A 27,134-nucleotide genomic window follows, 5' to 3' on the forward strand; every position below is an offset into this window, starting at 1 on the left:
TGAGCTCAACTCCCAGCTTGGTGCTCCCTTCCTGTCAGCCTGCCCGGCTGCCTTCAGCAGGAGATCCATTTCTCTCTGTCACTTTGCGGGTTCTGTAGCTCTAAAATTTGTTTAGAGTCATATTTTTACAGATATTAAAGGTGAATGGGGCAGGAACTCAGAGAAGTTCTTGCTTTAACTCTGCCATCTAGTTTCCACCCAGGGTGTCTCTTTTTTGAAGTGTGAAAAGAGGCAAAGGATGGATCCATGTGAAAATGACGTCTTTAATTTGAATTTTGCTGCTAGGTGGCACAACATAGTGCTGCAAATAGTCAGGAAGACCCGAGTTCAAATCTAGCTTCAAACATTTCCTAGCTATGTGTCCTTGGGTAAATTACTTAATCTGTCTGCCTCAGTTTCATCATCTGTAAAATGTAGATTGTAATAGTACCTATTTTTCAGGGTTATGAGCATAAAAGGAAATATTTGTAAAGCACTTTGCAAACCTTGTAATGCTATATAAATGCTAACTATCATCATTACTACTGCTATTACATTTTGGGAACATGCTATAGTATCTGAGTCTTAAGAAACAGAAAATCTAAGTTCAAGTACTAACTTTGGCTATAGGCAAAACAGTCAACAAGAATTTATTAGGAGCCTACTATGTGTCAAGCACTGTGCAAAAGCCCTGATTAAATCAAACTGTCTGAGGCTGTTTCTGTCTCAGCAAAAAGAACACAGTACTTATCCTTATCAGTTTGTGTTCTTTTTGCTGAGACAGAAACAGCCTGTTAAGTGTTGTTTTTGACCATCTCAATAGGAGGAAAAGTGTTTTTTGTAAAGTAACACAGGAATGTGAGCTATTATTATTTGGTGGCACAAGTGACCTTTTTTAGGTTATGACTAGAAATGTCATCAGGGCACCTGGGTTCAAATCTCATCTCTGACTCTTACTCACCTTAGGCAGGTCACAAGCACTGTGTCTGTTTTGGGTTTGGACTGTGTGGCTTCCAGATCAAAATCTATGATCCTATGACATATTAGCAGAAGCTGATCTACCCCTTTTAGAAACTGATCACCCCATAAATTATCTGACCAGCAGAATAATGTCCTATATCTCTACCCAAAGTGCATTCAATTAAAAATAATACGGTAATACTTCTCATTCCTCCAAAGTTGTGGTCTATTCTCAAAAAAGGCCAGGATAGTATAAAACCAAGAGACTATTAGAACAGAGTTCTAAATCTTCATTTTGCAGAAGAAAGCGAGACACATAGAAATAACACTACAATAATGTTTGCCTCAGTTTCCTCAACTATAAAACAGGACAAAAATGGTAACTCCCTCCCAGGGTTGTCATGAGTATCAAATGAGGTAATATTTTTAAAGTGCTTAGTACAGTGTTGGGCACATAATTGGCATTTAACAAATATTCGTTTTCTTCCTTCCTAAGGTAGTGATTTCCAGACTTGATTTAACAACCCTCTCCTTTAAAAAAAATCATGCTCCTTCCATTTTCATGGAATAATCTATGTGTCTTTTATTAGCTGGCATGCTGCAAAAAAAGATAACTTATTACAATTTGATCAACATAAACATTCTTTTAAAACTTTCATATTTATAAATGATACAAGTGGCAAGCATAATGATAATAGTTTTAATGTATTGGTTGGGCAGGTTTTTCAGCACCAAGTTTCTCAAAATCTGGAATTTTTTCAACCTTTACTCAAGATCATCTTTATAATAAGAGACAGAAGAAAACTGATCCCCACAAATGGGGAACTACATGGTTATAAAATTTGTATTATTTGATAAACACAGTATTTTTTAATTACCTATAATGATACTCAGGTTCAAATACTTGTTTCAATGTACACAAAACAAATTTATGAACTGTTCACATTCTGATGAAATAAGGCCTGGAGTACTGTCCATGACAAATGTGTTCCTTATTCATTCATATTTAGAAACTTTTTGGTGTTAAAATGAGAATTGCTTCTGGGATAGGTCAGGTGACTAAATTAGAAAGTTTTAGCTTTAGTCTTTTTCATTTGTAGGGCAGCTACTTTAAAAATTAGGAAATATCTAAAAATATTATTTTGCAAAGTTGCTATCCAAAGTGTAATTTTTTCTTAAATGCAATTTTTCTTCTTTCTTGATGAGAGTATGAATTTGAGGCTCTTATCTTGATTTAGAGTACTCAGTTTAAAAAAAAATCATCTCCCTAAATACACAAGTTTCAGGAGGAAATCTGTTATACAATAATTGTTTCATCTTTATTATTAACCCTAAGAAAAATGTCAAATTACTTTGGCTCACACATTCTTTGAATTACTTTGATATAACAAAAACAGCACGTTTCCAAATAACATGGAGATCCTTTGTGTGCTGTCTCAATGCTGTCACACCATTTTGTAAAGGGTTTTCTTTTAACAGACTTTTTTGTAAAGTTGATTGATTATTCTCATAAAACTTGATAAATTATGTGGCTCCAAAAAAGAAAATCTGTCAATTATATTGAACATTTCTCTTGATGTGGTATTGTTATCAACAGAATGTCAGCTGCAACATTTCACACATGTAATTAAACATCTTTAACTATATCCGTTACTTCACCCCACCACATTACCTGGAAGTTTCATTTGAAGCTGTTTGCACAGGATTTGTTAAGTATTGTTTTTGACCATCTCAACAGCTGTACGTGAATAATAACAACATTTCTTTTATTGCACAGGGTTTGGTAACCCTATAAGTAACCTTATATGATGGGCAACTAAGTGGCAGTGCATAGAGTACTGGGCATGGTATCAGGAAGACCTAAGTTTCAATCAGGCCTCAGACACTTACTAGCTGTGTGACCCTAGGAAAGACATTTTAACTCTGCTGCAGTTTCCTCTTCTATAAAATGAGCTGGAGAAGGAAATGTCCTACTACTTCAGTATCTTTGCCAACACAACCCCAAATGGGGTCACAAAAAGTCAGATATGATATGCCTGAACAACAAACTTTGTATGATACAAATTCTTATGCTGAGGATGAGGTTATTGAAAAACTAATCTTGCTACTTATTAAAAAGAATCAAATTTTCTCTGGAAAAATGATTGTTTTGGGGGGGCATTTAATATGTCAGTTCAATTGATTAGATTCCATGTTATTGGAAGCTAAAGTATTCATACAGAGTAAACAACGTTTTTTTCCTTTCACCAATAATAGTATTTGTAAATGCCAATGATAAATATAGTGGATTTTATTTTCTAGATTTGTGCTTTTTACTACTTATACTATCTTTTCTTTGCTTTTATTAGTTTTAGTTATTCTCTTCAAGCCAATTATGTACTTAGATATGAAGGCATATGATTTCATTTAAAAATAAGAAATGATGAAAATTTAAGGCAAAGTTAAAATTGCTGAGAATTTCAAATGATTACCTGTAAATTTTCTTGATTTTCATTTTAAAGAAGTTGCAGTTTTTTTGAAACCATCTTATTATCTTATACTTACCAAAATGATATTGAGAAATATGAGCTATATCAGATTACTTAACTTTGAGTTTATGCACTTCACATTCAAATGAATCAAGGAAGGTGATAATAGAATTCATCTGAATCGATAAGCCTGAGCCAAATGAAGGTGTGGGTGTCAGTCTGTGCCAGTATCAAAATTTGATAGCATACATCCAATTTGGCATCGTTTTCCCATAAATATGCACAACTCTGTACAACATCATATTCCATTCAGTGTTAGTATTACTCCTCTTGTCTTTGATTTGAATTGTTTTCATTTAACAAGCCCCCAAACCTTGGACGTTTCCTACCCTTCTTCTACACTATGCCAGAACCTATAATTTGGAAGCCTCTGCCCTAAGGTCCTACAACTAGCTGGGGAGTTGATTTTCTAATTTGTTTTTTAGAATCTAGTTTCAAGCTTGGTCAGTCATTTTTAAGGGAACAGTACTACCCACTGACATCAAAATAGCACATCATAGGATCATGGTTTGATAGTGGAAAGAAACTTTAGTGGCCATAAAATCCACCTCTTTCATTTTACAGATGAGAAAACTGAGTTTTAGAAACTAAATGACTGGCCCCAGGTCACCTCAATAGTAAATGTGCAAAGCAGGATTTGAGCCCTGGTGATCCTGATGCCAATCCTCCCACAATGTTCTCCTGACAAAGTGCCAGCACAGAGTGTGGTAGAGGTGGGGCCACTGAGAAATTTCTTGTGCAGGTAATGTGAATCAGGGGCTTCACTGCACATTCCAGGAGATAATAAACTGGTAAAACAAAGACAAAACAAAAACAAAGATAAAAACTGAATCAATACTGAACAAATTCTTAACTTTCAAAAAAATGACTTCCAAAGACTCACGAGGGATCTTTAATCTACAAGGGATCCTTCATAGCACTTCTGTGTGTGTGTGTGTGTGTGTACCTAATAAAATGATGTGTTTTACATAAAATCTCCCAATAGACAATCTCTCCCCCAATGAGGGCAGGGACAGTGGCACATCTAAACTTTGTATTTCCTTGTTACCTGAAAACACAGGAGGTACTAAAATATGTTGAATTATCTTTGTCTTCTCATTGCTTTGTACACAGTAGACACTTAATGTTTGTTGTTTAACTGAATTGGTCTTCATGCTGACTTCTATTTTGTCTTGGTATACTTCACCTTTCAGTTTGCTGATTATGGTGTACTGAACTTCAGTTTAATTAAAATGGGTGGGCATAATCAAAGAAAAAAAATAATGAAGTGTCAATTTTAAGTTGCAAGATAACATTTTAAACAAGAAAACTGCTCAAGAATAGATTGTGTAGCTATATACTCCCAATTCAACATTACTGAATGTTGTAGGTATCTCAAACTCAGCATTTCCAAGATGGCACTCATGTTTTCTTCCAAACTTTCCTACCAGCTGGGCTCACAAAACCACAGTCACACTTGGACACCTGACCCTCATACCCCACATACTGAATCAGTTGTCAAATATAGGGTGTCCCCGAAGTCTGTGTAGTTTTAAGCTTCAACAGTTGAAAAGCTATACCTTTTAACACCTTTAACACCAACCTGCATTGTTTCTGTCACCACCGCTTCTCTCAAAAGCTCTTCCTTTCTATTCATACCTTTCCAGAAGTTCAGGTCCTCTCACAACTGGAATGATCTCCCTTTTCATCTCAGCCAACCAGAATTCCAGGCCTCTTTCAAGACTCAGTTCAAGAGCCTGATCCTCCTAGCTGCTAGGGTACTCTCTCCAAAATCTATGCTGCATTCATATGTACTTATGTAGCCCCTTACTGGCCAGAAGAATGGTGGGAAGTATAGTTTTTTTGAACTAGATAAAGGGCTGAAGGATCATTGGAGGCAGAAGCCTTACAGCACGAGTCTAGGCCAGAAACCTTCATTTTACTCTTTTTGGAGAGGAGAGAGGGATAAGGCAGCTGTGTACTAGTCATGAGCTGATGACATGGAAGGGTGCTTTTACCCCAAACTAAATATAATCACAAGTAACTGGAGACTTATTTAGTTTATGGACCACTTGGAAGAGTGATTGGCCTGCCAAAGAACTGCTGTTCGTTTGGATACACCTATTTACTGAATAGGACATGACAATGTCATCCCATCTCTGCTGTAACTGGCATCACTCCCCCCAGGAGGTCACTACACAATTTGAACCTTGTTTGTTTGGTGTGTACTTTTAAAAGTTTTGTCTCCAGATAAAGATAAGCTGGTTTTTGTTGCATTCTATTGCAAGAGAGAAGGTCAAAAAAAGGGAATCTTGATACCTTTACCTTACACTTAGTCAAGCCTAAACTTTTTCTGACTATACACAAAAGGACCTCACTGAAATATATTCATATTGCTTGCCCTGCTAGAATGTAAACTTCTTGTGGGCAGAGTGTTTTGCTTTTATCTTTGTATCTATAGCACTTAGCATGCTAATTTATGAAGCACCATACTACAGAGGATAATGATAAAGGAAGTAAACCGTCTAGAGGAGGCAGAAGTTACATCTAATAATGGGCATCAGGTAAAGTCTACATGGAGGAAGTACTATTTGTGTGTGGCTGTGAATGGTGGGTATAATTCTGACAGATGAAGCATAGAAATGGAATTACAGGTAAGAAAATAGCATCAACAGTTATGTAGAGGCAGGAAAGCATGGCATATGTTTTGAAGAAAAAGAAAGTTAGCCATTTTACTTCAGAGAAGGAAAAGCTTAAGGGAGTAGGAGGAAATAAAATTGGAAAGATAGGTTGGGGTTTTTGAGTGCCAGAATAACGCAACTGAATTTCATTCTATGGGCAAGGGGCAAGAAATACTTGAGCAAGAGGAATGATTATAGCTTTGGCTTTTTTTTTTTAGAAGACAAGTAGCATGTGCAGGATGGACTGGAAAATAGATAGACTGGAAGTGGGAAGGCTGGTTAGGACACTACTGTAATTGTGAAGGTGAGCAGAAATGGCAGACAAAAACTAGGGGGTAATGGTGATGGGAATGGACAGGAAAGGTACAAAGGATTTAGAGATGGAAAAGAACATAAACATCACCTAATCCCCAGCTCCCTCATTTTACATGAGTAAACTGGTCCAAAAAGGTTGTAATAGTAATGGAATTTGAAGATCCCCTTGTATTGGCAAGCTAACAGGTATTTAACACTTAGTTGCAAGCTCAAGATTGTGTCAAGTATTAAGACCCAGAACTTGTGAATCCCACAGTGGGATGGACTTCCTGATATCACAGGAAGGGGCTGAAATAGGGAGGAGCTAATACCTCACATAAGGAAAAGCACAAGCTGGAGAGTCAGAACTTCTTGGAGCGAGTCGTGTGGAGGCTGAAGAGAGGCCCAGGCTGGAGAAAGTGATTTTGATTTTGAGAATGGAGCTTGTGGTGGTGGAGCTTCTTCGAGAGCCAGCCAAAACTTCTGCTGAGAGTTTCCAAGGGACAGCTGGAGCTGCCAGAGGAAGCATGACTGTGGTGTTGGTACTTTGTCTGTTTGTTTTGGGTCTATGTTAATTTCACAGGCAGAAAGTGAACTGATGAGGATGCCAGCAATGTTCATAAATGTTATTGTGGCTTTGTTAAGCCTTGTCTTCCCAGGAACAGAAACTGTGAAGGACTTGAGGTAGATTAGACACTGTGAGCTTCAATATGGAACAGGAACTGCATGGAGAGTTGGAAAAGGAGCTAGGAGTTGTCAGTCTTTGAACTCAGGTGGCAGTTGGTTAGATTTGGGCAGGAGCTGGGACCATGGAAGAGGAACCATGGAAGCTGAGAGCCTGCCTTGAGTCAAGATGAAAAGACCTCTCCTTGGGTATTTGATACTGACTGATGAGATTGTAACTTAATTGTGACCTATGGGTGGATGGCCTTTGTACTTTGTGTCAACTGAGGAGGCTTGCCTCCTTAAGGGTGACTGAATTAAGGATTTACTAAATGAATGTTATCTTTTATTTAAAACTATGTGATCACTTTGGTGAAAATTAAGTGGCCATTTTAGCGATAAGTTGTGAAGTTATAACATTCTGAATGTTGTACTTTGATTTCTGTAAATGTTTTACTTTAATTTATTGTTGAATAAATAGAGTTCACTATACTGTGTAATCAGAACTTCGAAAGCTGTTCACAGCAGCAGTCCTCTGGAAAGGTGCTCGTGCTTAGCTTTACAAAGGTGAAGAGCCTTACCTCAGATCACACAGGTGGGCAAACAGTGAAGCCTGGATGCCTATGTAGGTTTTTAGACCACAAGTTCAGCACTCTTTTTTACTACACCACATTGTAAGGTGGATGAGGATGGAGAAAAGACCACAGGAATAGGAGTCACTAGTGACTCTTGGGATAGTAATTTGTGATGAAGAAAGCAGCCACTTCAAGGGATTAAGGATAGGAAAATGGAGAAGAAAGAGAGGCACAGACTACATGATTCTTTTAAATTTGGAGGTAAAAGGAAGGAGAGAGGGAAGCTGCTTAACAAATCAGCTTGACTTTATCATACATGGGTATGATAAAGCTCTTGAGAAAAGTCTAGTAGAGACTAAGTGGTTCTAGCACCAATTTTTGAGATTCCATTAATATCCTTACCTAGCACTCTGTATCTCTCATGTACTTATTATTTTATGTGACAGCTATTAGTGGAGGTGTCCTATCCCATTACTGTACTTTGAGCTCTGTCTTATCTAATCTTAACAAATCTTTGATGAACTGAATTAGTGAGCACGGGTGGAAAGCCCACAAAAAGCAATTTGCTTTGTGGCTCTTGCCAATGTCTAGGTTTAGGTTTATCTCCATGGGGATAGCATGCTACTGCCTCAGAGGAGTCCTTCTTCCAAATTTAGGTGTGATGGGAATTTGGGTAGAGCTAAAGAGAATCAGACACACAGATTTTTTGCATTTCCCCCCCGGAATACCCATGAAAAATCTATTTTATTGCACTATTAGGATTATATGAACAATTCTTTAACTATTTAGGACAGAAAAAGTCAACCATGTATTCTGAAAAACGCTGTTGCCAGAATTAACACAGTCAAGCTATAGTAGTAACATCTACCAGGTTTCCTTACAATGTTCTCTTTTTATAATCAAAAAATATTTATGTGCATAAATTATTTAACTTCATTTTTTGCTTAGAAGAAAGGTGATTATGAATTACAATTTAACAAGAACCAATTTAATCCTAGTTTACATAAGGTCTGGTATAGGGATGGATGTTTGATATAGCACTTAGAAATGGTAGGCATCTATGAAGGGTTACATGGTAAACAAAACAATCAGGGCTTTCTTACATTCCAGCTACCTTTAGGCAGTGGTTTGATGATTAAGAAAAAACCCATCCTAACATCCTGTCTTTCACAGCTAGAGGATATATATTTTTTCCTTCTGTTTCTTTTTCCCTTTGAGACAGAGGCTTGTTTTGCATCCTGGTCCAAGAAGATTTTGTAGGAGGTTTTTTGTGTGTAAATGTACAAAGACTTCCAAATCTTATTTCTTCTTCTCTGCACATTTCAAATTTTATGGTAAGAATTTTTTACCAGTATTTAAAAATTCAAATTGGCATGTTCTTGCATGCAGGAGTTTTATATACAATACTATTTAAAAAATTTGCTATAAAAGACATGAATGAGAAAACCTTGGAAAAGGGATAACATCTTTGATGTTGTCAACTCCCAAGATGCATTGTAGATACCGTTCAAATCCCATCCCAAAACCTCCATGTGGCACAGAACCAAATCGACGAAGATCCAAATACCTGTTTTTGAAACAACAGAGAATTATCTATAAATGCTTCATGATATCAGCTGTTTTGATTTAGCACTTCAAGTTTTGAAAAATTTGTTGCAATCATCTGTTATTCTTCATACTATTGTGGCAGATGAATTTTTCCCCCCCAAATAGACAGATGGAGGAAACAGAGGTTGCCCAAACAAACACCAGCAGATCCTTCCGCCCACCAGCCAAGCTTTTACTCTGGCCATTTCAACACTTTTTTCCATTCCAAGCTATTTACACACCAGAATTTCGTGGCAGAAGATACAAGGATTTTCAAATTTCTTTTCTTTTAAATTAATTCCCTTATTAGACTTGGGAATACTAGTAATAATATTCTTTTCATCTCCAGGGTCACATTGTTCAGTGCTGAAATTAGTACAAAAGAGTTTGGCTAATATACTGCAGAAGTATTATATTTGTAAAGGCACTGAATCCTGCAGGGCTGTGGAGAGATCACCTCTCAGTACCATCTCATAATTCTTTGCTCAAAAGTGTAATGTAAGCAAAGAATCACTTTTGGAAACTGGCAGTCTGTGAAACTGCTGGCTATGAAACCAGAGAATGCTTCTCCACAGGAGAACACCAAGTATAAAATGCAGCTCTGGCTTTGTCCTGGAGTCTGTTCCCAGATACTCTATGGTGTTCACTGAACATATTAATGGGGTAATGGCCTAAGTGCAGAGGGAGACATTATTTTCTTATGAAAACCCTGAGAATGGAAAGCCTCACTAGATAACTTATTCTCTAGTACACAAACCAGAGAATAGGACTAATTAATGTGGTATTTTAAAAGAGAACTCCTTTAAAGTCCTAATCTGGTGCATCATCATGAAGTAGAGGTAATTTTGGGCTTTCAAAGGCTATGCCAGTGGAGTTACAAGTTTTGCTAAATATTATCAAGCTTGAAAAACCTGGTGACGAACTGATCATTTGTCCAAGGCCCAGACTAGCCATGTTCATTCAAAAAGAGTCATCATGAGAGGTGGCCACCAAGTGAAAATATTTTTTGGTTGCAATTCATCAAAGTAGTCTGCTAATGTTTATAGGGGTTGCAGTTTGCATCTGTGAAAGGAGTACCCAAACCAAAGAAATCACATCCCTGAAGCACTGCACTATGGTAGGGCTAAGTAGAGAATATATACAATACAAAGAGGAATTTTTGACATAAAATATAGGTTAAAATACTGAGCAATGGAACTTTTAGCACTAATAGGGAAAACTGAAGGTTCTGCAGCTCATTTAGACACATAGTTCGTAGTCCATTAGTTCCGTTAGGGTGAGGAGGGTCTTGTTTTTCATACTTTTTTTTTTGGAGAGGAAAAGTAGGGCAATTGGGGTCAAGTGACTTGCCCATAGTCACAAGGTTAGTTTTGTGTGTGTGTGTGTGTGTGTGTTAAGTGTATGAGGCCGTATTTGAACTCAGGTCCTCCTGACTCCAGGGCCGGTGCTCTATTCACTGCACCACCTAGCCTCCCCCTTCATACTTCTTGGCAATTCTCACAGGAGTGACTAATAAAAATGAAAATGACTGGTTAAAATGGTTATAAATTAAAATGACTGGTTAAAATAAAATGGTTAAAAATGATTTCAGTGATGCTATTAGGTGGTCTGGCTTAACTACTGGGGGAATAGAACTCACTGTGACGTAGTTGTTGTGTCAAAATTAAAAGGACCCATTAAAAGAGAAGGCATTTGGTCCTCATATTTAGCACTAAGCCCAAGTTCAATTTTGATAAATGTAAGGACAAACTTTCTCATAATTAGAGCCGCACCAAAGTGGGTTGGGCTACATTGTGCAGAAGTGAGTTCTTCAAGCAGATAAACACATGTGAGCATTTGTTAGGAAGACTATAGAAGGGATTCTTGTTCAAGTACAGGCTTCTGAGGACGCTTAATGCTATAATTCTATATGACTATAAATAAGTAAGGACATTTTTGGGTGGGGAGAATATAATTTTTGAAATACTAACAATGAATAATAATGAAAAGTGAGAAGCTAGTCTGGATAACAACAGTGAAAATTGGATGCCCATTTACTAATGTAAGATTTAAACAATTCAGCCACCTCTGCCCTACAGCCTAATTTGCTCATTTAAGAATTCTTTCCTCATGTTGAGCCCCAGGGCAATGAGCTATGTGGTGACTGAATTGACCTCAAGTTCAATAAGCCAGGATGACAGGACATATTCTGGCTTAGTGAATTAAATGAGATGAATTCCATAAGCACACACCCATAAACAGTTGGCTTAGAAGATGTGAGATGGTCATGCTAAGATGTGAGTTTGGTAGAATGTAGAAGCAGCTCCCATTGTCTAATGCTTGCCTAAGCTTTACATGACTTCCCAGGGGAACTGTCACCTTCCCAGGGGGCTAAAATATGCCAAACATTCTACACAAATGCCTATTCTTCTGAATCCTGATTCAAAAGAATGATACAGGAAGGAGATTTTGGTTTTCCTTGCCTCTGACAAATGGAAAATACATTTCTGAGACAAAACAAAAGCTGTTTTATGAATTTATAGCTGATTGTCAGTTGTCATGTTCTTTTCCAGGGTAGCCAGATTACAGAAGTGATGCTGTGAAATTTGTGGCACTAGTTACAAATTTCATTTGCATATGGTAGGCCTAAGAATGGGGAAGTGAGCTAATTCTTTGACACCTGGACTGGCTACTCCTGTTTTGGTGGAGCAACAGCTCAAGTAAAATCTTGTCAGAGGACACTTACCAATCAAATAACAAATGCTAATACTTGGAAGTATTAGTGGTTTGTAATTTCAATTAAGAATGGAAAATCATCTACATAATCAAAATATATTAGGAAAATGGTAAACTTACTTGACCAATAAAGCAAATTATCTAATATAGAACTTTATCTATGAATAGTTAAGGTCTTTATAAATAATATCATGAGATGAAGGAAACTAGCTTGCTTAAAGGGGAACAATATGCAAGGCTGAAGACAATGAACAGAATTACTATTATTGCAAGGTGGGGGTGGAGTGGTATATTGGAAATAATACTGTATTTTAAGTCAGGAGACTTAGATTCTACACTGGAGTCTGCTACTCACTACCTGTGAGACCTTGGGCAAGCCACATAAACCTTCCTCAGGAGGTTAAAGGGGATCATCTAGATGATCTCTTATGTCCCACAAGTCCATGGCAACAGTGCAGAGTTGGGATTCAGAATTCTACCCCAAGTCTAGTTTATTCCCGTCTCTGGACCTTGTTCTTCCCCGGATGAGGGATAGTAACATCATTTCTTCCTGCCCTCTTGTGCAGAGGTACATTTGGAGGATATAAGAGACTACTAATGAAATACACCAAGTTCTGAAAAACTTATATTATGGAAATTTACAAAGAATAGTTTGCATTTATTTACATCATCTGAAGGGAAGAACTGTTATACTAAAGTCAGAACTAGAGAGAAGGAAATATTTTTTTCCTGAGGTACCAGAGTACTCCAGAGTTAATTACTTCAAACCCAGACTTGGAAAACTAACTACTGATATCTACAATCAGTGAAAAATAACTTCCAAAGCATTCATTCAAAAAATATATTAAACACCTACTATGAGGTGCTGGGGGTGGGGGCAACAAAGTTTAGATCAGAGTCTCTGACCTCATATAGCTTAGAGTCCAGCAAAGGAATAAGACATCAACAGAGAAAATTATAATGAACAATATCACATAAAAACATTTTAAGAGATGTTGGGCTACTGCTTAGTTGGGCAACAATTAAAAAAAGTAAAGAAGGGCAGGAAAGATATTCTAGGCAACGGGAATATTTTGAACAAATGCAAGAAGGTGGGTAAATACAGGGTTAATGTTTGAAAAGCAAAAAGTAACTCAGTTGGTTGAAGCAGAGAGGGTGGGGAAAAGAGTAATATGAAGTAAAGCAGACAAGATGAGGGGGCAAATTACAGAAGGCATATGTTCCAAGTAGGTAATCGGGAACCACTGAAAGTTTTGTAACAATTAGTAGCTACATTCTTACCATTGGTAGGTATCTGTCAGTCCTAGTCTGTAAAAGAAAAAAATAAAATACTTTTAGGAAATGATCAGTTCATTAACCAACTGTTTTATCAAGTTCTCTGTGATCCAATGAAGGGCATACAATAAAATGCTAGCCCTGACAGAGTGCTGAGTGGAAAAGGGCTGGAATTGGAGTAACAGGAAGCCAAGTTCCAGATACTGTACTCCAATATTCAGGGAAGTGGGAGTGTGAGCAGGTCACGTGATCTCTCAAAAGCCTCAGTTTTCCTCTTTTGTAGAATAAGGATGACACCTGTGGCATGTAACTCCCCTGGGTCATCATGGGAATCAAGGGTGAAAATGAACATAAAGTACTTTATAGAGCTTAAAATTAGCTGTTGTTGCTGTTATTATTATTCTTAAATACTATGACCCTTATTATTATTATTATTAAATACTATGACTCTCAAAGGGCTTGCAATTTAGGTAGGGAAAAAAGACAAAGCCATTTGAAAGCTTAACTAACCACATGTGCCAATGGTCTAAGGTGTTATTATAGGTCAGGAAATGTGCTAACATCCTCCAAAAGATGTTGAGCACTTATCTAGGAAACAACTAAAAAGGGCACTACAATTTCTGGATGAGTGCAGAGGATCAGGGAAAAAATGGAACAGATAAAAAAGACCAGCGCTAGACACTTGACCCACCTTCCTGAGCACTAAGACCCTGTTGGCAACAATCATAAGTCTCTACAGCTGCTTTCAGAAGATGCAATGAACTCTTACTTTCTGGATCTAAGAATGTTTGGTCAGCCTTTAAGACCTGAATTATGCAGGAAAATTAAGAAAATCCCTTTTCAAAGCTGAATGGGCTTTATGTATCTGAACTGTTAAGGAACAGAAGCAATTTATTTAGGTATAAGGATAAACTGAAGACATATGCCTCAGACAGAAGGGAGAAATGTCATGCATCAGAAGTTGGTTCTCTCTAAATGCATAAAACCCCCTTTTCCTGATGGAGAAACTCTATTACATACTATTGAGAAGATCACTTTGCCCTACAAAATGGTCTGGTAAAAGATGGCTTCAGAAGGCTCTTTTAGCTCTAAATCTATGATTTTATGATCCAATGTTACTTTGCTGGGAAATATTGCTATTCCTCATAAACACAAAACATCTATCTAGTTCTGTGAAAAACAATTATTCCACTTCACAGCATAATTTTCAGTGAAGCATGCATGCTTTATGCATACATGAGACCAATTTTACATTTGGGAAAGAGAGTGGAAGGCACAGCGGATGGAGGGTAGGCTGGTTGTGTAGTTAAGAAGACCTGGGTGCCAATCCTTTTTCTGACATATCTGTATGACTGTGGTCAAATGACTTAAGCCTCTCACTTTCTCAGACAATTCCCTAAAGACTAAAGTTTTTAAAGGGAACTAGGTATGGCAATGGATAGAGTACAAGACTTGGAAACAGGGAAACCTGAATTCAAATCCTGCTTCAGACACTCCCACACTGTGTAACAAGCCTGGGCAAGTTATTTAACCTCTCTCAGCTTTGGATTTCTCATCTTTAAAATGAGGAAGATAAGAGCACCTACCCTACAGTGTCATTGTGAGTATCACAAGAGTTAACATATGCAAAACACATTGCAAACCTTAAAAACCTATATAAATGCCAGAGGATTTTAATAAGTTACAGAAAAGTTGTTTAACTGCATGAGTAGGAGGAATTTCTACACAGGAAGTTCTTTACACTGATGAAATAACAAATCTGGACAAAACAAAAAAATAAGGAAGACCAGATGCTTTGGAATCTATTATCCCTGTCACAGGTCAGAAGGAAAAAAATTCTTGTAGGAATAATCATATGAATCTAAAATTAAAAATATTACAAGACCAGCACTATATAAATAGTATCAAACAATGATGTTTTTAAAAGTGTCACTGTTGGTAAATATTAGTATGATATACATATGTTGTATTTACATGATTTATATATATTTATATATTTATATGACCATGGTATAAACAAATCATATATGATACTTTACTAAACAGATATGACAATGGAAAAGAAAGCAGTCATGATTGTGTTAGGAAGAGACAGCCACAGAGAAGAACTTTAGACTTCTATGATTTAACACATGGCACATATTCAATTTAGGACACAGAACAGAAGAAATATAAAAATTCATTCTCATTATAAAAGTTAAAATGGGATATTAGATAACAGGTGAAAATGTATGCTTTCCTTCATCATATCATTAAGAAAGGTCTTCGGAAGGAGGGAGGCAATCAAAGAAAACTGACCAATTAATTTTTCAACAAGTGAAGTTAATATATATTTTAAGAGGTCATTCGGTTCTCAAACCCATTCATTATTTCATCGGCCCTGTTCCTATGAAAAATCTAGTCTTCATATGTAATGGTTTATCTTATTACAAAATTAAAGAAAGTTAGATGAAGAAACCAAGGTCCTGGGATGATCAAATTACTTGCTTAAGGTCATGCACCTACTGAATGGCAGAGCCATAATTTAAAATCATGTCTCTTGACTCAAATTCTGGAGATCTTGTCACCATGCTACAAAGTCCTTCTGAGATTTCCTCTAAGATTCTGTGACAATTACTATCTGAAACTTATTTTGTATAAGACCTCCACTAAATTACTCCTTTGATCCCTCAACTATAGAATCAAAGTGATCCTGCACTCCTGAAAGCTATTCCAGTGAAGTGCACATTGTACTGTGTCCTAATAATCTGAAAAAGTTTACAGCATTGATCTGGTGTGATGAATATTTTTGGCTCAAAAAAGATTTTTTATAGTGTCAGAGGGGCTGCCATAGGTATTGGTAGAAAAAGTACTCAAACCACGGAAAGAAGAGATATTTGGAAACAGTGGGAGAACTTCAACTGTGTGGATTATCAAAAAAATGCTCTCCCTAAATCTATTTCTCTTCTATTCCCTAAACTAATAGACTAGTTAAAAGCCAATGGTATCACATAAGTAAAAGACAAATCACTGTTTTCTAACAAACCAGCAATAGTCATTTCAAATATAGATTGAGATTTCATACTGGCAAAGATGAGAAAATAAAAGGAAAATGAAAACTGCTGGAAGGGATATGCAGCAAGAATGCTGTTGGTAGAGCCATGAATTGGTCTAGCCATTCTGTCAATCAAAAAAAAGTAAACAGCTCACTAGTGCTAAGTGTTGAGGACACAAAGAAAGACAAAAGCAATCTCTGCCTTCAAGAAGTTATGTTCTACTGGGAGAGACAACATACAAATACAGTACAGTACATAATACATAACACAAGATACATAAAGAGAGCAGATGGAAAGTACTTTCATAGGGGAAGGCTCTAGAATCTGTAGAGCTGAAGGGTGCCCCCTGAAGAAAGTGAACTTTGAGTTGAGTGTTTTAAAGGAATCTAGAGAAGCCATGAGGCAGAAGTAAGTAAAGGTGAGCATTCCAATCAAGAGGGACAAGTCAGGGCAAAGGCAGGTAAACAACAGATCAGGCAAGTGTCAAGTGTGAGGAATATAAGGAGGCCAATGTTGTTATTTGTCTTTCTTTTGAAGAGGACCAGTGATATCGTGGGATAATGTCCAGACTTGCACATGAACTGGATTTAAGTGAGGCAGAGTTGTAGAAAATCAGCCTCATTCTCTCTTCCAGAGTCTTAAGTGAAGTGACAAGACAAAAGTCAGGATTTTTGCAGTGGATAACCTTGGTGTCTGATGTTTGACCAAGCTCTAAGCACTCCAAAGCACCTGCTTCAGCTGCTTTCATGGCTCCTGAAACAAACTGTTCTCATCCATTCATCCCTCTAGTATTCACACACTTTGGAAGATATCCCCCTAACTCACTGTTGGGTCTGAGGTCCTCAACCTGGTTTAGCCTATGAGCCAACATGGTTTTACTGAGGTATGGTCACTGTGCATGCTATATAGCTTTTTGGAGCCACAGGTGAGAGATGGGTGAAAGGCAGACACTAAAGATGATGACTAGCCCTGAGTAGGGTTCAGCAAGCCCTCACACCAGAGGTGGTAGAACTTCCTAAGCATCCCATACATACCTAGGAGTCCACTGTAGCTAGATCTTAGATCATGGAAGGAAGTGTAAGATCGCAAAGATAATAAGGGGTCAGGTTATAAAGAGCTTTCAAGGTTCAAAAGGGGGACTTTATATTTGGTCCTAGAGGTAACAGGAAGTCCCTGGAACATGGACATATTGGTCTGAGATGCAGTGGAGATATGGGAAAATTTAGGTAATGTATAAACAAAAGATACCATAAAATTCTTTCTTTTAAAAAGGTTACTCGGTCCACCTGGAACACAAGGTTCTGATAATAAATGAAAAGCCCATTTGCACAGGATCAAAAAAATAAAAGGAATTTCACAAGTCATCTATGTCTGATTCATGCCTGTCCAAAAATCTCTTCTCCAACATGGCTTCTCTGCTTGAAGGCCTCAATTGCCCTCAAGGCCCAAAATCTTTGGAGGCAACCCATTTCCCTTTTGGACCCTTCTAAGTGTTAATAAGAGTTTATCCTTAACAAACTGCTCCTAATTCTGCCCAGAGAGATCAAACAGAATAAGTCTGAACTCTTTTCATGTGAAAGCTTTCAAATAAAAGAATGCTATCATATCCTACTAAATTATTCTTTTCCTAATCTTATAACAACCTCAGTTCCTTCAATTAATCTCTGTATAGCATGAACTCCCATCCATTCCTGTGAAGCATGATTTCTAGTCATCTCGGTGTTCTTTCTGTCTTCTTCTGGATGTGCTCTTCCAAAAATGTGGACAATGGAACAAGGTACTCTAAATGTGCCAAAGTTAAGGTAGAATACTGTGGGATCAACACCTCTCTCACTTAGGACACTGCCTTGCTTAATGAAATCTCGAATAGTGTTTTTTGGCTGTCACACTTTTGACTCATAATTAACTTTCAGGACATCGAATTCCGTAGCTCTTTTCCATAAGAACTACATTCTAGCCAAGCTTTTCCCAGCCAGTACCTATGAAAGGCACTTTAATAAAACTAGTGATTTTCTTTAAAAAAAAATTTCACTCTGTGGAAACTGTACAATAATTTCCTGGGTCTGCTCACTTCACTTTGTATTAGTTCATATAAATCCTGCCAGGGTTTTCTGAATCCATCCTGCTCATCAGTTCTTACAGCACAATAGGATTCTATCGCAATCATATACCACAACTTGTTTAGCCATTTCCCAACTGATGGGCTTCCATACAATTTCCAAATCTTTGCCACCACAAAAAGAGCTGCTGTAAATGTGTGTGCATGTGCATGTGTGTGTATGTATATATTTTCCCTTTTTGTTTAATCTTTTTGGGATCCAGAGCTAGTAGCGGTATTGCTGGGTCAGAGTGTACATAACTTTATAACCCTCTGGTCTTCAAATAATTCTCAGGAATGGCTGGACTACTGTAAAACTCTACCAATAGTACATTAGTGTCTCCATTTTTCCATATGTCCTCTGGTATTTGTCCTTTTCCTTTTCTGTAATGTTAGCCAATCTGAAGGGTGTGGGGTGTACCTCAGAGTTGTTTTAATTTGTATTTTTTTCTCATCAGTAGTGATTTAGAGCATTTTCCCATGTAACTATTGATAGCTTTGATTACTTCTTCTGAAAATTGCCTGTTCATATCCTTTGACCACTTATCATTTGGGGAACTTTTTATTTTTGTAAATTTGGCTTAGTTCCTTACATATTTGAGAGATGAGGACTTTATCAGAGAAACTTGCTGAAAACATTTCCCTCTCCTCTCCCCCAATTTCCAGCTTTCCTTCTAATTTTTCTTACACTGGTTTTCTTTGTACAAAATCTTTTTAATACAATGTAAGAAAAAATTATCTATTTTTGCTTCCTATGATTCTCTCTCTTGCTTGATTATAAATTTTTCCCTTATCCACAGATCTGACAGGTAATTTTTTCCATGCTCCCCTAAATTATTTATATCACCCTTTATGCCTAAATCATGTACCCATTTTAATCTTATCTTCAGATATGGTGTGAGATGTTGGTCTATACCTAGTTTCTGCCAGACTGCTTTCCAGTTTTCCCAGCATCTTTTGTCAAATGATGATTTCTTGCTCCAAAAGCTTGGGTCTATCATACACTAGATTACTGTGCTCATTTACTTGATCAACCACTCTATTTCTTATCCAGTACTAGATTGTTCTAATGATTGCTGCTTTGTAGTATAATTTGAGATCTGCTACTATGAGGCCATCTTCCTTCACTTAAAAAAATGATTCCCTTGATATTCTTCACCTTTTGTTCTACCAGATGAATTATTATTTTTTTCTAGCTTTATAAAGTAATTCTTTGGTTTGGTATGACATCTGAAAAGTAAATTAATTTAGGTATTACTGTCACTTTTATAATACTGTCTCAGCCTTGTCTTGACCAATTCATATTTTTTCTTTCTTTTTAATTCAAATCAGGATCTTTCCAAAGTGTTTATGCATTTTTTAAAAGACAGGGAGTCTGGAAAGTGAAGTGGAAATTAAAATGTGAATATATTTCCACGAACAGAATCACACAGACTTTCAGGTTTGGAAGGGGCCTCAGCTGTTTATCCATACCCAAAGGGAATCCATACTACAACGTACAAAGCAAGTGGTTACTTGTTTTCAGCTTCATGACCTCCTGTGAGGGAACTTTTCATCCTCAACTGAGGTAATGTATTATACTTTGGGAGAGCAGAATTTTTTTTGGAAGCTTTTCCTGGAACCCAGAGCAATGAATATTTCTCCAATTGTTTGGATCTGTCTTTATTTGTGTGAAAAGTGTTTTGTAATTGTGTTCATATAGTTTCTATGTATGTTGTGTTAGATAGACTCCCAAATGTTTTATATTGTCTGCAGTTATTTCTCTTTCTATCTCTTCCTGCTAGGTTGTGTTGGTAATATGTAGAAAAGCTGATGAATTATGTAGATTTCTTTTATATCCTTCAACTTTGCTAAAGTTGTTAATTGTTTCAACTAGTTTTTTAGTTCATTCTCAGGTCCTATAAGTATACCATCATATCATCTGCAAAGAGTGACAGCTTTGTTTCTTTCCTTTGTTTCCTACTCTAATTCCTTTCATTTTTTTTTTATTGTCTTATTGATATAGCTGGCACTTCTAATATAATACTGAATAATAGTGGTGATAATGGACATCCCTGTTTTACTCCTGATCTTACTGGGAAGGTGTCTAGTTTATAATCATTACAGACAATGCTTGCTTTTGGTTTTGGATAGATAGTACTTATTTTAAGAAAAGTTCCATTTATTCTTGTGTTTCCTCATGTTTTTAATAGGAATGGGTGTTTTTTTTTTTGTCAAAAGTATCTATTGATATAATCATATAGTTTTTGTTGTTACTGTTATTGATATGGTTAATTAAAGTCAGTTTTCTTTTTTTTTCTAGAATAGTTAATTGCCTTTTATTAGAAAAAAAATTTATTTGACTATTTACATAATTTTATTGCTGTGTATTACAACCCAAAACTAACTTTTAACCAGTTTGTAGAATTCATCCAGCAAATAAGAAAACAGAAATCATTTTTTAAAAGATGGCGACATGGCTGAATATATTTAATACTCAAAGTATTTCATGAATAAGAAAAAAATCCTTCAAAGCTAAATTTACTTCTTGCTGTACATAATCTTTTTTTCTTCCATTTTCAGAAGGTAACAGAATCCATTTGTCTTTTCAATAAATATCAAACTAACTGGCAATAAAATAGATTCCATGAACCAGAGATGCAAGAAAAAGCAGCACTGGCTAATTATTCCTATAGTCCAATATATCCTTTTTAGTCCAAGGAGATGATGTCTGGAATGTTGTTCCCACTGCTGGTTATAACCCCAGTTTCACTCCTGCCTGATGAAGTAACATGAGTGTTGCTTTCTTGGGGGCTTGTGGATGTGATGATGTTTCCAGCTGTGCTGCTTGTTGACATTGTTGAGGAGAGACTATCCAAAAACATAGGAGGACAGTACTGTGGATCAACTGGAATTAGGGAAAGAAAATCCAAATCTTGCAAATCTGAGGAAATATTTGATATTGGAGTGTGGTGGAATGGCATTGAGTAATCTGTTAATGAAGGTGGAATAGCAGCATCTGCAGTCACATTGGGCACCCTGACAGTAGTACATGAGAACCCTTTTGGTTGGGCTGTTTTGTGTCTGCCATAAATATGCATTTCCTTTTGGCAGGAGGTTCTTCTTCATCATCAGAAGAGCTCTCTACTGTTAAGTCAATAACATCTACTTTCTTCTTGCTTGTCTCACTGGCCACAGTCACTGAACAAGGTTTACTGAGGACACTTGAACTTTCTATTTTCGTACACTGAGGACTTGAAACTTTAAGTGCTTCTTTCTTTGGTCTCATAGGGCACCAAGAACCATCTTCTTGGGATTTAATCTCATCCACATCAGAACACTCATTGAGAATTTCCATGAAGAGCCCATCTAGTATTAGACTTTCATAGGCAGCCTTTTTGTCACACACAGGACAAATCCAGGTAGGCTTCTTTTCATTCATTTGTAGGTAAAGAGCAGCATCAAAACATTGCAGATGCGTGCGTGTCACAGCACGACACGAAATCGTCAGTCTCATTTTTCCTAGAAGACACATCAGCGATACCCAAAGACTGGTTGTAGCAATTTCACTGTCAGGATCTGCAGTCAGCTTCTCTTTTATTAGTGCTCTGGAATGATCAGGATTTCGAATACCTTTCATTTTCAATCTCTGTAACAACATGGCTGATGTCAGCTGCTGTACAAGATACACAGACATGGAGTAATTCTTTCCAATTTCAGATGCCTACGAAATGGAAATCTGGTTTGGCACAGCAGAGGATAACCTAACTAGAGATGTAATATTTAAGGGGCGCCCCTGGCATTTCTGTTCAATTCCATTTTTGGGAGATGGTGCATATCCTGGCAAAGGAAACAGCTTCCCATTTACTTTTATGCACAGACTATTGGGATAATTATCCTCTTGAGGACAGCTAGTCTCTGCTAGGCACAATCTTAGTTGTACTTGGACAGTGTAATAATCTCTCCGACCACCTGGCAAAAAATCCCTGGAAATGTGTATTTCTCTTACTTGTTGAGATGTCAAAGCAAAAATAAAAAACTTCTCTTGAAATCTCTGAATACTGCTCTGAACTAAATTTGTAGGTTTGACAAGAACATTAAGAACATCATAGAAGGGAAAGCTTTTCTGTTGAACATCAGGGTGGACTGGAGGAATTGGGGGAGATGGCTGCTGCATCTCAAACGAAGGCTTAGCATCTTGGAGGAGCACTGAACCAACAGGAGAGGAAGGAAACTGAGGTGTGACCGAAGTAGAAGGCAATGAGTGGATTCCAGTAACAGTGAAGTCGGGTTCCACAGATGATGAGCTACTATCCAAGTTGAAAACTGACGGTATTATTGGGGATAAATCAGAAAGACCTTCAATTGTCCGTGGGTAACGCCGTCTATAAAGTTCTCTGATTTTAATCTGAACTGCTGGGCTATAGCCACTCTTCAATAAATGCAAAGCCCTCATCAGGAGGTCATGCTCACATCCATTTTTATTACGTCCAGCAAAGCCTAACAATACTTGTAGCTCAGAAACCCGAAAACTAGAAACCATATTCTCTTCCCTCTCCCTCCAGGAAGGTGTAGCAGGCGCAGATGCTCTTCTTCCCTCTCTTGCAGAAGTGGGCGGGGAGCACGGGAGGAGAGGCAAGATGCTGAGGCTCCTGGGCAGTGGTGGGAGGGGATGAACTCGACCCGGGAAAGCCCACTCCTGGGGGAACTGTCAGCAACCAGCATGTGCCACTATTGGATTCCAGATCTATAGTTTTCTTAATGCTGCATTAGATATTCACTCTTGGCATAAATCTTACCCGGTCTAAGTGTATGATCTTCACCATATATTGCTGTAATCTCCTTGTTAGTATTTTATTTAAAATTTCTGCATCAATATTCATTAGGGAAATTGGTCTATAATCTTATTTTTCTGTTTTTGCACTCCCTTGTTTAGATATCAAGACCATATTTGTGTCCTAGATGGAATATGGTGAGATTCCTTCTTTACTATTTTTAAAAATAATTTATATAGTAGTGGAATTAATTGTTGTTAAAATGTTTGGTAGAATTCACTTATTCTGGTTTTTATTTTCTTGAAGAGCTCATTTTTGTTCAATTTCTTTTTCAAAGATAAGTTAAGTACTCTATTTCCTCTTCTGTTAATCTAGGCAATTTATATTTTTGTAAACAGTCATCCATTTCATTTAGATTGCTTTTATTATTTACCAGTTTTGCTGGAATATAATTGGGCAAAACAGCTCTTACTGACTGCTTTAGTTTCATCTTCATTGGGGGTATACTCACTTTTTATTTTTGCTGCTGGTGATTTGGTTTTCCTCTTTCTTTTTAAAAATTAAACTGACCAATGGTTATCAATTTTTCTTCATGACAATAGCCTCTAGTTTTATTTATTAGTTTAGTGACTTTTTAAACTTTCAATTTTATTAATCTGTTTTGATTTTCATGATTTTTATTTTTGATGTTTAAGGGAATATTTTAAATTTTTTTCTGTTTTTTTTTCAAAGTTGCCTATTCAATTCATTGATCTACACTTTATCTCTTTTATTGATATAAACATTTACATATATAAATCTCCCCCTAATTACTGCTTTGGCTGAATCCCACAAATTTTTGCATGTTATCTCATTTCTGCTATTATTTTTAATGAAATTATCGATTGTTTCTATGATTTGTCCTTTGATTCACTCACTCTTTAGGATTAGATTAATTTCCAATTAATTTTAAATCTTTGCTTCTAAGACCTTTTATTGAATGTAATTTTTATTGCATTATGGTCCAAAAAGGGTACATTTAATATTTTTGCTTTTCTGCATTTATTTGTGATATTTTTATGCCCTAATACATGGTCAATTTTTGTGAAGGTGCTATGTACAACTGAGAAAAATGCAGTAGAGAGGTAAGCATAGTAATCATTATTTCAGACAAAGCAAAAGCAAAAATAAACCTAATTGAAAGAGATAATCATTCTATTCCCATCAATTTTCTCCAGAGGCCTGGCATATCTAACTTTTCTAAAATTTTATTTGTCTTCTTAATATCTTTCTTATTTACTTTGTGGCTATATTTATCTAGTTATGAGAGGGGGTAAATTGAAGTCTCCCCTTAGTAGAATTTTACTGTAATTCATTTAAATTTGCCTTTAAGAATTTGGATGTTTTACAATTTGGTGTATTCATGTTCAGGTGGCAGTGGATAAAGTGCTGGGCTTGGAGTCAAGAACTACATTCAAATCTGGTCTCAGACACTTAGTAGTTGTGTGATCTTAGGCAAGTCACTTAACCCTGTTTGCCTGTTTCCTCATCTATAAAATGAGCTGGAGAAGGAAATGGCAAACCACTCTAGTACCTTTGCCAAGAAAACCCCAAAGCGGAGTCATGAAGAATCAGGCATGACTAAATGACAACAGCACTGATATCATTTCATTATCTATGATATCTTTTTTTAGTAAAATGTAGTTTTCCTCATAATGTCTTTTAATTATTTGTTTTTGCTTTTGTTTTGTTTGAAATTATGATCACTACCCCTGCCTTTTTCACTTCAGCTTCTGCTCCAATCCCTTACTTTAACTCTTTGTGTGTGTCTCTGTTTTAAGTGTGTTTCTTGTGAATCCAACTGATTGTTGCATTCTGGTTTCTAATTAATTTTGCCATCTGCTTCTGTTTTATGGGTAATTCATTAATATTCACAGTTATGACTGCTATGTATTTCCCTCCATCCTATTCTCTTCTATTTATCCTTTTCTCTCTCTGTTTTATTATGTCCCTCCTTAAAAGTCTCTTCTGTTTCTGACCACTGCCTCCCTTAATCTGTTCCACTTATTATACCTTTCTCCTTTCTCTTAGCCCCTTCCCCTACACTTCAATGTTGAGCAAGATGGATTTTTATACCTAAAACTGTGTCTACATATTATGTATATATAATATTTGTGTATGTATGTCTATATATATGCATACAGCCACACATAACATACATACATACACACACTTCTCTCTTTGAACTAGTTCAGAGGAGAGTGGGGTTCAAGTGTTACCCCACTTTCCCTATTTTCCCCTTCACTGTAAAAGCTCTTCCTTGTGCTCTTCTTTTTATGTGAGACAATTTTCTCCATTCTTCCTTTCCTTACCCCTTTCACCAGTACATTTCCCTTTCACAGCCTACCTTTTTTTTTTCTTCTGGTGTGTGTGTGTGTGTGTGTGTGTGTGTGTGTGTGTGTGTATGTGATCATCCTGATACATAATAAGACATATTATTCCCTCTGTCTAGGTAGACAGCCCTAATGATGATAAAATTCTTGAGGATTACATGTATCATCTTCCCACTTGGTAATGCAAACAGTTTAATCTTATTAAATTTGTCAAGACTTCTCAATCACATTTACCTTTTTATACCTTTTCTCAAGGTATTCTTGTGTTTGAATATCAAATTTCCTATTCAGCCCTAGTCTTTTCATTAGGAATTCTTGGAAGTCATCTTCTTCACTAAATGTTAATTTTTTCCTCTATAAAATTATACTCAGTTTTTCTGGGTATGTTGTTCTTGGTTGTAATATTAGCTACTTTGTCTTCCAGAATATCATATTCCAAGCACTGAATTCCTTAGTAATAGTAGCTGCTAAATTCTGTGTGATCCTGACTTGTGGCTCCATGGTATTTGAATGGTTTCTTTCTGGTTGCTTCAATACATTCTCCTTGACCTGGGAGCACTGGAATTGACTGCAATATACCTGGGAGGTTTTCATGTTGACATCTCTTACAGAAGGTGACTGGTGTATTTTTTCAATTTCTATTTTGCCCTCTGGATCTTTTAATAATTTCTTGGAAATATGATGTCTGGGCTCCTTTTTTCAATTGTGGTTTTTGGATGCTCCAATAATTAATTTTTTTTGAGTCCAATAATTCTTAAATGTTCTCTCCTCAATTTATTTTTTCAGGTCAGTTTTTTTTTGATGAGATATCCCATATTTTCTTCTGTTTATTTTCTTTTTATTGTTTCTGGATTTCTCATGGAGTCATTTGCTTTTATTTGATCAATTTCAATTTTTAAGAAATTATTTTCTTCAGTGAAATTTTCTACTCTCTCTTTTTTTTCCATTTGACCAATTCTGCTTTTTAAGGAGTTATTTTCTTCAGAATTTTTTTTGGGGGGCAACTTTTTCACAAAGATGCAAATTCTCTTTTAATAATTCTCTTGCATCGCTCTCATTTCTTTTCCCAATACTGCCATTATTTAATTTTTTTCTTTTAAAATTTTTTTTAACATTGGTAGAGTCAAGACTCAAGACTGGGTCTTGTGACTCTAAACAAGAGGTTTTCTACCTTTTTTGTGCCATGGATCCCATTAGCAGTCTCCTGAAACTTATGGACCACTTTTCAGAATTATGGAAATGCTAAATTTCTGTTAGAGGAATCTTGAAAACAAGGATGTAAAAGTTTTCTCCTTTAAAGGTCAGAGACTCTTTGGAAGTCATGGACCCCAGGTTAAACTCCTGCTCTAAATCTAATGCTGTTTCTATTAACTACATCATGTTCTAAGCTGTGACTCAGAAAAAATTTTAAGTGACATTTGCCATCACATTCCAATTCTTTCTTCATGTTGGTATAGTGTTGAAGCAATTATAATTAGTGGGTAAAACAAGAAGTAGGGTATAAGGAAGAAAAAATTATGGAAGGGAGCAATGTGACATAAAATTGAAAAACTATTCAAGAATAGGGTACAGTCTCTTTAGGCATATATGGAAAATATGCAAATTACATACAAATCACAGGCAAACACACTTGTATTAA

At 36.5% G+C, this 27,134-nt stretch overlaps 1 protein-coding gene and 1 pseudogene across 5 annotated transcripts in view; both read right to left on the reverse strand.

Moving 5' to 3' along the window:
* Positions 1–1,496: 1,496 nt before the first annotated feature.
* Positions 1,497–27,134, reverse strand: part of NARS2 (asparaginyl-tRNA synthetase 2, mitochondrial) — a 174,731-nt gene continuing 149,093 nt past the window's right edge. For all 5 annotated transcript variants that reach the window (XM_069070945.1, XM_069070944.1, XM_069070943.1 and 2 more), the window contains 2 exons: positions 13,243–13,269; positions 1,497–9,226 (listed from right to left, as the gene is read on the reverse strand). In XM_069070945.1, the coding sequence (XP_068927046.1) occupies positions 9,082–9,226; positions 13,243–13,269 (172 nt within the window). In that variant the 3' untranslated portion in view covers positions 1,497–9,081. The remainder of the gene's footprint in view (positions 9,227–13,242; positions 13,270–27,134) is intronic.
* On the reverse strand, positions 20,654–23,095 carry LOC138148311 (E3 SUMO-protein ligase PIAS2 pseudogene; annotated as a pseudogene).

This window comes from Petaurus breviceps, unplaced genomic scaffold (genome assembly GCF_028583685.1).
Source record: "Petaurus breviceps papuanus isolate PSGF00001 unplaced genomic scaffold, PetGlider_PUasm1.0 90823, whole genome shotgun sequence".
Classification (NCBI taxonomy): Eukaryota; Metazoa; Chordata; class Mammalia; order Diprotodontia; family Petauridae; genus Petaurus; species Petaurus breviceps.